This window comes from Filicampus tigris, chromosome 1 (genome assembly GCF_054856515.1).
Source record: "Filicampus tigris isolate MCC_2025a chromosome 1, RoL_Ftig_1.0, whole genome shotgun sequence".
NCBI lineage: Eukaryota > Metazoa > Chordata > Actinopteri > Syngnathiformes > Syngnathidae > Filicampus > Filicampus tigris.
This window is the reverse complement of record NC_141217.1, coordinates 2,366,835-2,379,347: the sequence shown is the minus strand read 5'-3', so window position 1 is coordinate 2,379,347 and position 12,513 is coordinate 2,366,835. Positions and strand designations below refer to the sequence as shown.

At 40.3% G+C, this 12,513-nt stretch overlaps 1 protein-coding gene across 4 annotated transcripts in view; it reads right to left on the bottom strand.

The window, feature by feature from the left end:
* hm13 (histocompatibility (minor) 13) overlaps positions 1-8,598 on the bottom strand; it is a 30,460-nt gene extending 21,862 nt beyond the window's left edge. The window contains exon 1 of one of the 4 annotated variants that reach the window (XM_086046813.1): positions 7,427-8,598. In XM_086046813.1, the coding sequence (XP_085902939.1) occupies positions 7,427-7,651 (225 nt within the window). In that variant the 5' untranslated portion in view covers positions 7,652-8,598. The remainder of the gene's footprint in view (positions 1-7,426) is intronic. The other 3 variants (XM_086046790.1, XM_086046798.1, XM_086046805.1) reach the window with 3 other exon arrangements.
* Positions 8,599-12,513: the final 3,915 nt, after the last annotated feature.

Here is a 12,513-nt window from a genome sequence, read left to right as displayed (position 1 = left end):
CAAAAATGACAAAATGGCTGCCCCCTGAGATGGCTAAAAAGGGGTGGATTTTGCTGCTAACTCATATGCCACAAACGCAATATTCATCAGAATGCTGTGTTTCAACTTGTGGGCCTGCTGGGAACATATTTAAAAAAAATATATATGTTAGCGTGGATTTCCCCTTTAAGTGACATAACTGGAAGTATCCATTGTGGCATTCATGAAAGCTGATACTTGTTAGCAACACATTAGATCTGTTTGCTAGCCAATATTTTATGCATTCTGATGGCTAAGGTACTAAAGACCAATTTGAATACAGTACATCTCTTCCGTGCCATGTCTGTAATTAGTGTTTCCCAACTCTATCAGCTGTTTTTTTTTAAGACACATCACACAGAAGTGTAACAGCTCTGACGAAGGCTGAAGCGACAGCTGAAACTGTCAGCAAGGTAAGAGTTTGCCCATTATAGCGCTATTACAAGGAAGATACGGACATGACAGTGTCGTCGCCCTCCACCGCCGGGAAAGACTTACACAGCAAAAAAAAAAAAAAATAAAAAAAAAAACACACCTCCGATTCAACCTCAGATGCAAAAACCCCGGCAAGCCTCAACATCAAGAACCCTATTCCAACCAGAAACGCAGAAAGAAAAAAATCATAAATAAAGCAAAGAGAACAGAAAAACAAAAAGCAGAACAAGAAAACAAGAAATAACAGACCACTGCAAAAGAAATAATCAGGCTATGGACTGAGAGAAGGGGAAAGTCATCACATCAGAAACCAATCAATTCAAAAGATGGATCAAGGATGCCATCGAAATAAGACGACGTGGAGACAGGACCATCAACAGGGACGAGACATGCTCCCACACACTTGTGGCGGGGAGCTGGAGCGTAGTTTTGATCGGGTCAGGGAGCATTATTTTGAAGGTTTCCCGACCTAATCAGCTGTTGTTGTTTTTTTTCCCCAAGACATGTCACAAGTGTGACAGCTCTGACGAAGGCTGAAGTGACAGCTGAAACAGTCAGCAAGGTAATTCTTTTCTCTCTTTACTGGAAAAAAATGTATTAAAAAAATTACTAAAAAGAAAAAGAAATTGCAAACTGCTTTTCTCTCAGAAGAAAACCACTTTCTCACATTAGGATTTCTTCAATTGTGTGTTTCATTTAAAACAAAAGAAAAACAGGTGCAGGCAATAGATCCACTGACAAAGATTTTTTAAATTTGTGGCCACAATAAATACCATGGACACAAAAATGTGTGTGGGTGCTCAAAATAATTTGTGGGTTAAATTTCACTTGAATAACTTGACATCTGGGTTAGCAAATGCTGCACACCTTTGCTGGAGACCTCAGTGTCTGGTGTCCTTAATGAACAAGTGTCTTTAAATAGTCTGTTCTCATCTTTAGGCTGCAATGGCAGCTTTTTCCACTATTCATAATAACCAGCCTAAAAGAAAATGCAATCTTACTAGTGTGTAACCATAGTCTTTAACCCCCCACATTTTTGTCCAGGTCTGATTCATGAATTTTTTTTAAAGATAACTCTGCTGAACCACAATTCAAGAGCAATGCCTGTGTTATATTATGATGATTAGTTCATATCGTTTGTGGAATTAGGCTGGAGATGGAGCATTACAGTACGTATCGCCATCTCCTGGTCAGTATGAGAATTGCTGTCAGTGACAACTTCCAGGAATCTAAAACAAATATACGAGCCGTATTTCGATTTGTCGCTATGTTCTATTATCGTTTTAGAATAAAAAAAAAAGAAAAAGAAAATCTAACTGTTTTTTTAAATACTTTTCCTTACTTGTTCCAGACAACAAACTAGAAAATCAAGCTGTATTTCAATTTTGCTGATTCTATTTTAAAATGATAAATAAAATAACCTGTCGTTTTTCCATTTTTAATATCTGCTTCCAATCATAACATCCAATGACTAAAAGAGACACGGACCGCGGGGGACTACGGACTAGTTCATTTTTGGTACAATGAACTTAGTTAAAGAATCTCCAATTATGAAGTGAACTAATTCGTTTGAAAAAGAGATGACTTTGAACTAGTTAAAATAGAAAATTAACTTTCTCAACCTTGTGAGGGACACTCATCCATTCTTGAGCTGCTTTGAGCGTTCACATTTTTTTTATTGATACTTTCAAATATTTACAAACAATTGTTGTATAAAGTGAAAATATCAATGGAATGTGACATACATACAAAAAGCCAATATAGAAGAAAAATTACATAAAAAAATGTAAAGCACAATAAACGTTCATTCGAGATCAACCAGAGATAATTCACAAAGGAACTGTAATGTACAAACACTTTTCTTATTTTTTGTTAATTTCAAGGTATTTACATATATATGGGACTCAGTAAGGAATACCTGAAAATTTGGACGTGATTCGGACATCCTTATTTTGTGTAAATAAAACTTTCCAAGTAAAAACATACAACTGATCGCAAAGGACAAAGATCTGTCATTATGTACAAAACTTGTAATAATATCTTTTACGGCAATTGCCCGTTTTTTTCCACATATATATGTTTTAAAGTCTCTCCCAAATTTTGGTGACGCAGGGCAATTACAAAATAAATGCAGAAGTGTCTCAGAGGCTAGGTTCACTGCACCGCAGGCAAATGCAACCCAGATTGGATTTTTTTTGCCCATATGCGACCTATATCTGATTTTTTTTAATGAACGGCTCAATTCCGCTTTTTTCGAATCCGACCTGGGTCGCTTTCATATGTGGTCCTAGATCGGATACGTATCGTACCACCATGAGCGCACGTCCAGCACAATAATTAATCTGGCCGTGCTGAACGTGCGCTCCCTTTTAAACAAAACTTTTATCATAAACGACCTGATTTTAGACAATAATTTACATGGTATACTTTTGTCTGAGACATGGCTTGGTACAGATGCTCCAGTTGCTCTCAACGAGGCTTGCCCACCGAATTTTAACTTTTTATTTTCTACAAGGGATGGCAAAAGAGGAGGCGGGACTGCATCAATTTTTATTAATACTCTTTTATCAAAGGAGATCATTTTTAGCAGCTATTTATCGTTTGAACACCATGCCTTTGTTTTTAGCAGTCCCCCTATTCTCTGCATTACCGTCTATAGACCTCCCCATCATTCCACTTCTTTTATTACAGAATTTTCAGAATTCTTATCCATTTTATATTCCAGTTATAACAGGATATTAATAACTGGCGATTTTAATATACACATGGACAACATCTCGGACCCACTATCCAGAGATTTTTCAAACCTTTTAAACTGCTTGGATTTTAAACAGCACGTCTTGCAGCCAACTCACAACAGAGGACACACCCTGGATTTGGTTATAACCTATGGCTTGTCTGCTGGTGTGTCCTCTGTTGTTGACTTGGCAGTGTCAGACCACTACTGTGTCTATTTTAACATCGCCAGTTTTAACCATCTAGCAGTCCCGGTCAGAACAGTGAAGAAACGCTACCTATCTTCTGAGGTGGCTGCAAATTTTATCGAGATCTTAAAAAACACTCCTGCTGACATTTTACCTGCACCCTGTGATCTTATTGTTGACAATTTTAACCTACATCTTAAATCATCATTAGATTCAGTAGCTCCACTTTTAATTAAAACAACAAAAACAAAGACTATACCCCCGTGGAGAAACAATGCTATCAAAATATCAAAGAGAAAATGCAGGAGTGCAGAGAGGAGGTGGAGAAAAAGTAAACTTACAGTACACTATGAAATTTTATGCGAACAACTGAAATCCTACAATAAAACAGTAAAACTGGCAAGATCTTCCTATTTCTCAAACCTCATTACAGTCAATAAAAACAACCCCAGGGTTCTCTTCTCCACCTTTGAACTTTTAACTAGTTCTGATTTTAATAAGTCCCCACAGAGACCAACAGATGCTCTCTGTGAGGACTTTGCAGACCACTTCAGAAGTAAAATCGATGACATAAGATCCAGTCTTTTAGCCCGTCAAAACACAAGTTTTAATAAACCCGGACAATCATATTTACATGAGGAAACACTGGAAAGTTTTGCCCTGGTTGATGCAAGGACACTTGTTCGAGTTTTCTCCCAGGTAAACCCAACAACCTGCCTTTTGGATCCAATTCCCACATTTCTTTTTAAGACATTTTATGGATTTTTTGAAGAACAAATTTTAAATATAGTCAATTGCTCTCTTCAGACAGGCGTCTTCCCCGCTGCCTTTAAAACGGCGGTGGTGAAGCCCCTTCTGAAGAAGAGCGGTTCTGACCCGAGCGTTTTTAATAACTACAGACCCGTATCCAACTTACCGTTTTTAAGTAAGATTTTAGAAAAACTGGTTTTCATCCAGTTGAATCATTTTTTAAATACAAATAATATTTTGGAGAAATATCAATCTGGTTTTAGGATGAACCACAGTACGGAGACTGCTCTTTTAAGGATCTTAAATGATATTAGGTGCACTGCAGACGTGAGAAAACTCACAGTCTTGGTGCTACTGGATCTAAGCGCTGCTTTTGATACAGTAGATCACCAAATTTTATTAAATAGACTTAAAAATCTAGTGGGCATCTCTGGTACTGTTTTTGACTGGTTTTATTCCTATCTCACAGACCGATATTTCTTTGTAAGTATGGATACTTGTTCCTCTAAAACTCATGAAATTAAATGTGGGGTTCCTCAAGGTTCGATTTTAGGCCCCCTACTTTTTAATCTTTATATGCTTCCCCTCGGGGATGTCATCAGGGGACACGGCATCAGCTTTCACAGCTATGCTGATGACACGCAGCTGTATATTGCCGTGTCTCCTGATGACACAGGACCCATTGATACCCTTTTAAATTGCATTTTAGATATCAAGTCATGGATGGCAGATAATTTCCTACAGCTCAATCAGGACAAGACTGAGGTTTTAGTTATCGGTCCCGAAGGTCAGAGAGAGAAGCTTTTACCAAAACTACACATTTTTAATCCCTCACACTGTGTGAAGAACCTTGGCGTCATTTTTGACTCTGAGCTCAGTTTTATTCCTCATATTAAAAATGTAACCAAGATTGGTTTTTATCACCTTAAGAATATCGCCAGAGTCCGCCCGTTTCTCTCTCAGGCTAACACGGAAGTGCTGATGCATGCCTTTATTTCCTTTCGTTTAGATTACTGTAATGCCCTGCTCTCTGGCCTCCCGAAAAAGAGCATTTCACCGCTGCAACTACTGCAGAATTCAGCCGCTCGGGTGCTGACGAGAACCAGAGGGCGGGAGCACATTACGCCAGTTTTGAAATTGCTGCATTGGCTCCCTGTGTGTTTCAGGATCGATTTTAAAGTACTTTTATTAGTTTATAAATGTGTTAATGGTCTTGGGCCATCTTATTTATCTGATTTGCTTTTATCATACCAGCCCTCGCGGATCCTGAGGTCCTCTGGCGCCGGCCTTTTATTTATTCCAAGGGTGAGGACCAAAATGCATGGCGAGGCTGCATTCAGCCATTTTGGTCCTCACCTTTGGAATAGCCTGCCAGAGGATGTCAGGTCTGCAGAGACTGTTGATATTTTTAAGAGGAAGCTCAAGACACACCTTTTTAGTTTGGCTTTCAACAACTTTTAAATAATTTATCTTTTCTTTTGATTGAAGATAATTCTATGTTTTGCTTTGAATGTTTTAAAGCACTTTGAGTTGCATTTCTATGTATGAAAAGTGCTATATAAATAAAATGTGATTGATTGATTGATTGACGTATCCGATCTTTTCCAATGCGTTCGCGGTCTGAACGGCCAGGTCACATATATCCGACATTGACGTCATCTGGAGCCAAAAATGTGCAGGCAGAAGGAAACTGCTGGCAGCAGGGGATCGAATCTACAAAGTTGTTTTGAGTAACACTATTGACTTTATATTTTACTTTAATTTAATCCACCTTGAAACATGAAGCATAAAGTGGACATTTATGGCGATCGTAGTAATTCAGCCACGTCATCGTTAGTGATATCTCCATTAAAACCTCGCCTCATAATTTCCCCCAAATACTGTATTTATTTCTACCTGCTACCTAATTGCTTGACTGTATAAATGCCCCGACACGCTGGACCACATTTATTTCCGTAAACACAACGTCGGGTGTGACGTCGTCTCTTCTTCTACGCATGCGGGCCACTTTGACGACGCATGTGTTCATACAGCAGACAAGACCGAGGTCGCATTTATAATGTTAAATGAACGCTTACACACACAAAAAAATCTGATTTTTTCAAAAAATCAAAATTGAGTATTAAGACCTGCAGTGTGAACCTAGCCCCTGACTCATCTCCACAGAAGGTGCATTTATCATCTGCATCAGTGAACTTGGAAAGGGAGTTATTGCAACGATAAATGCACAGTATTTTAAACCTAAGCTCTCTTATTTTGTTTGAGATGCAGAATTGAAGGGGGCATAACCATGTTCTACGGCAATTTTTGTCATTTAATGTGTTCCGGTAGAACTGGGCGGCCAAGTCCGGATCCTCAAGAGCCACAATCCAGCCTGTTTTAGGTTTATCCCTACGGCAACACACCTGATTAAAATCATCAGGCTTTTGATCCCTACAGCAACACACCTGTTTCAAATGATCAGCTCATCAGCAAGATTGCCTGATGATTTGAATCAGGTGTGTTGCCATAGCGGTAAACCTAAAACAGGCTGGATTGTGGCTCTTGAGGATCCGGACTTGGCCACCCCTGCAGTAGAATTGACCTCGTGGAGATATTTTATTATAGCTACAAAACGTAGTCCTAATGTGTTTATTCGTGCAATTTTTTACTAAATATATCAATTCCTCTAATTATGAGAGAAGGTGTTTTGAATCTGTATAGCTTGATATGTCAGATGACATTTCATCAGCTAAGTAACACTTTGAGGAAGCGCATTTACAATTGACTAAAACTCTTTGAACTTGACTGCGGTCTGGGAAGGATTTTGTTTTCCCAAAATGTTCATAACTATTGTCATTACTTTCAAACAAATCTGAAACATAAATTATAACCCTTTCCTTTCAATCCAGGCTTTATTATACAAAGTTTTTGCTTTGAATGTTCGCGTGCAGCGTATCTTTTCGCCAGTAGGACACACAACTGCGTCTTCCCAAATGCGGCAATCGAGTCTTCAATTTATTTAAATATGATGTAGCGTCGATACTTCTCGCGCGATTCACGGGAAAATAACGCTAGGTGGCGGTCAAGGTAAAATATTCACTGCGTAAGCAAGAAAATGACGTCAACAGCCGTCCGACTATTAAATGAGCCCGAAACAATATAACACAAGCACAAACAACACAAGGTCAAAATTCAACAACGGTGAACATATTAATTAGAACATAGGTTGTATTGGGAATCATATTTTGTAACGTAAGAAAGCTTCGCGAGCTAGCGCGATGATGCGCACGAGTAGCCCCAGCTAACGGGAGTCTTACCTTGGACTTGGAGCAGGCCACGGAGCGAAGAGCTCCAAAGAAGATGGGCACCAGAGCCATGAGCACCAGGCTGCCGTAAGCCAGTGCTGTGCCCTCCGGCGTGGCCACAAACTTGGCGGTCGCGTTGAGCGCCTCCGTCCCATTGGAGTCGGTGGTGTTCAGGGCGTCCAGGAGAGCGGCGGCAGTCTCCGTAGCCGAGGTGCTGGCTTTCTCCACCTCAGACATATCTTTCCGGGATCGCGGCTGTTAAGGCAGGGGCGGCGGATGGCGCTGGAAGTTTGTGGAAAACAGACCGACAGACGAAAGGACGAAGCCGGAATCGTAAGCTTGTCATTCGTGGACGACACGCAATCCAGCCGGTAACCAACTAAGGCCACGTTTCTTAAAGCAAAGAGTTAACGTGCAGGCAGATCTCTCACTCTGAAGCTGTCGGAGAGCAGCACAACATAAACGCGTGCTAACAGCTGTACGGTGGATCCCCGCATACTTACGGTTCGGCACAAGCGGATTCGTATATTTGCGGACCCCCCCCCCCCCCGGTTTTTAAAATGTTATTAGTAGTTCTTTTTAACCTTATTTTTGTTTTTGTTTTTTTTAGGAAAAGGGGTTATTTTTTCCAATGCATTGTATTCAATATGGTCAATTATAAACGGATCCATGCGGATATAATCACGTTTACATCGCTCTGTACGCTGTAAAACAGCCGTTGGCAATGTAATCGGTAGATCAGAATAGCTGATGTCACATTAAGCAGTTGAACAGAGATCTTGAATGGGGATGATTTCAACCGGAATGACAAAAAAAACTTCTCCATTTAAACCCGTCTAATATAGAGATGGTGGCTTTCACAAATCAGCAAAGCTGATCTCAATCAGTCCATACATCTGGTGATTATTCTAAACACTTTGTTGAAGATAAGTAATGTTAGAAAACTAACAATACGTACAGTGTACATATCAATTTCCAATGTTTGCATTTTGTTCCAGAAATCTTCAGTCTGAAATAACAAATTAACTCGCTCATACTATTCATCCACTCCACTTTATCTATATTTCGGTCACATCATGAAAAAGGCAGGCAAAATATTGTAAATGAAAAGTAATTTCAAAAATAATCAATCCATTAATTGATCTTAGGAAGGATGAAGCATCCGCCCCCACCACCCCACCATAGACGCAACCATTGCACACAAAAGCCATGAAATAAAGAAAATCAATGTCCTCGTTGTAATAGACGATCTTTGTTATGAGGACCAGGAACTTCTTTTAGGCAACAACTTTTCAAGCTACACAGCAACAGCACCTCTTACAGACAAGGGGGCAAAACTACACTAATACAAGTCATCCGACGCTGCCATGTGATTCCAAAATAAAATACAAAATATAATATAAATACGAATCGAATCATATACTGATATATATATATATATATATATATATATATATATATATATATATATATATATATATATATGTGATAATGTTTTTCACATGACAGCGACGATATGTATGTATATATGAGTCAAAATAAAAACATAGACTCAATAATTAACTTCTCGACACCTAATGGCCTTGTTTTTCCCTTTTTTCATGTTAAACTATTTCCTTGGCAGCTGTAATGATGCCCAGTAATGCGAAGTAATTTCACATTGAAAGAAACTATTGGGTAGTACTTCCTCTGTTGGGGACATGTAGCACATCACATCCCTTTCATTTCTTAGTGGAGGACGTCTTTCAAAACAATAGCAGCTTTAAATAACACCAGTCTCAGTCAAGGCAGCTGTTTTATTATTATTATTATTATTATTATTATTATTATTATTATTATTATTATTATTTTAAGAATTGGTCAGATTTGCTAAAAAGCTATTTTGTCATGGTTCATCAAGATTTTTTGAACCAATTGCTTTCCCCCCATTCCCCCCCATCCCAATTTTCACGCTCCTCGTATTTTGGTGAGAAGTTGTTTGGGACCAAACCTTATGCTGATGCTTTATAACAATGTGTTTATAACAATGTGGATAAAGGTTGTATTTCTGAACAGAGAGGCTGTGGGAGGCTGTCGTTTAGATTACTGTAATGCCCTGCTCTCTGGCCTCCCGAAAAAGAGCATTTCACCACTGCAACTACTTCAGAATTCAGCCGCTCGGGTGCTGACGAGAACCAGAGGGCGGGAGAACATTACGCCAGTTTTGAAATTGCTGCATTGGCTCCCTGTGTGTTTCAGGATCGATTTTAAGGTACTTTTGTTAGTTTATAAATGTGTTAATGGTCTTGGGCCATCTTATTTATCGGATTTGCTTTTATCATACCAACCCTCGCGGATCCTGAGGTCCTCTGGCGCCGGCCTTTTATTTATTCCAAGGGTGAGGACCAAAATGCATGGCGAGGCTGCATTCAGCCATTTTGGTCCTCACCTTTGGAATAGCCTGCCAGAGGACGTCAGGTCTGCAGAGACTGTTGATATTTTTAAGAGGAAGCTCAAGACACACCTTTTTAGTTTGGCTTTCAACAACTTTTAAATAATTTATCTTTTCTTTTGATTGAAGATTATTTTTTTTCTATCTTATCTTACTGATTCTAGTTCTTAGACTATACTACTGTTTTGTCTTTTAGTTTTGTTGCTCTCTGCCGTTGTCAGCTTTTAGCTCCAGTGTTTCCTCATGGGGGAGCCTCCACTTTGAGGGAGGGGTGGCTGCCCTTCCCGCGGGGGCTGTCATCGCAGGGACTCCTTGGGTCTGGGTGGCCGGCGGCCTCTACACTTTGTAGCCTGTCTAATCCGGGCCTCTAAGGTGGTGGCGCCCCTGTGGCCGTGGGCTGTCATTCCCCTCGGCGCGGAGAGCTCCCCTTGGGTACCCTTTCCTCATATGGTTTCTCTGTGCCTTGTCATGTCTTTTTAACACATTTTATCAGGTTGTGCACTTTGTGTGGGTGTGTGTGAATGATTGCTGATGTACTAATGGATATCTGTCTTGGGTTTGTTGGGAGGGAGGGCATGAACGGATTTTTTTTTTTTTTTCTAATTATCTATGTTTTGCTTTGAAAGTTTTAAAGCACTTCGAGTTGCATTTTTATGTATGAAAAGTGCTATATAAATAAAATGTGATTGATTGATTGATTGATTGAATGTGGAATTTATTAGTCATTTTAACTAGCCTGACTAAGATGAAACACATTTTAGTTAAATCCTCTTAACTCGCAAGGACAAGTTGATATAATAATAAATAAGTTAGTTGGACTTTTAACTTTAATTATGAGTTGTAAGAAGCAGACTTGAGTTAGTTTGATAAGGTAAATAAAGTTTTCATGCTCTTATACTACACTAATTATTGTTTTAACTTTTTAAATTCATCAAGTCAATGTCACTATAGCGTTGTAGTTATCTCAGTATTGTTTTACAAGTCGTAAAAGTTGACTTCACTTTAACCACTAGTTGTATTGACGTTGTGAATAAATCCTAACATTACGAAATGGAATTCTGAGTCAGTGTGCTTTACACCAACAATGTTATAAAAAGCACTTCAGGCTGTCCTTGATTGCAAAGGATTTGCAACAAGGTATTGAAGTGGCAGTTTGATTTATGATTATGTTAATTTGTCCAATTACTTTTGGTCGTGTCCGCTGATAGTGTAGTGGTACACACGCCTGAGTTGTGTGCGGGCAGCGTGGGGTCGATTCCCGCTCAGTGACAGTGTCTATGTGTGCCCTGCGACTGGCTGGCGACCAGTTCGGGGTGTAGTCTGCCTTCGCCCATTGACGGCTGGGATAGGCTCCAGCAACTCCCCGCGAACCCTATATAGGATAAGCGGTTTGGAAGATGACATGACATGACTTTTGGTCGTGGCGGCACGGCGGTAGACTGGTTAGCACGTCCGCCTCACAGTTCAGAGGTCATGGGTTCGATCTTCCCGGCCTCCCTGTGTGGACTTTGCATGTTCTCCCCGTGCCTGCGTATCCCGGGTACTCCGGTTTCCTCCCACATTCCAAAAACATGCATGGTAGGTTAGTTGGACACTATAAATTGCCCCTAGGTGTGATTGTGAGTGCAGATGTTTGTTTGTCTCTCTGTGCCCTGCGATTGGCTGACAACCAATTCGAGGTGTCCCCCGCCTGCAGTCCGAAGACTGCTGGGATAGCCTCCAGCACTCCCCGTGATCCTTGTGAGGATAAGCGGTATGGATAATAGATGGATGGACTTTTGGTCGTAAAACGGTGGGGGCACGATCACGATGTGTTGTAATTCCCACACCATTCACCTGATTTGGATTTAAATAATACCCTCGAGCTCAGAGTCTGCATTTAAAGCACATCTTGATTGTTTCATTTCAAATCCAATGTGGTGTTGTACAGAGCTGGAATGATGAAAATTGTGTCAAAGTCCAAATATTTATATTGACCTGACTGTAAGTCCGTGTAGTCTCCTCCAACGTAGTGTATCCAGTGGCCATCTGTTTGAATAAGAAACACTGCCCTCTTCTGTCAACGTGAGAACCACGCCGCAAGGCATTCTTCGGACGGTTCCAGAGGTGTTCGGGCTTGTGAAGCAGGAGTGCTCAAGTCCGGTCCTCAGGAGCCAGTATCGAGCCTGTTTCCCATCTCTCCCTACATGCAACACACCTTATTCAAATGATCCGCTCATCACCAAGCTTTGCACAAGCCTTGATAACGATTGTCATCATTTGTATGCAGTGTGTTCAGGCAGGGAGAGATGGAAAACAGGCTGGATTTCGGCTCTTGAGGACCGGACTTGAGCACCCCTATAACTGTCATTGTCACCGTTTGTAAATTTCCGCATAACGTACTTTTCAATGATGATGTGACGTCCATTAGGAATGCCAACGGGTCGTCTCGCCCCATTTCAACCGTGGCTTTGGGGCGTACAATACTCTCTATTTTTACTTGGTTAGGTTGTTGTTCGCTGGAAAAAAAAACCCTAAACAAATCACTGGCGAAAACGCCCTTCTGACTTAACTGACAGAAGGCCGACTGCGCTATTGAAAAAAAATGCTTACTGTACTTTTTTTGGTTCCTCAGCTGTCAAATTGTAAAAAGAAAGAAAGAAAAAAAATAATCGACACGCTTTGAATG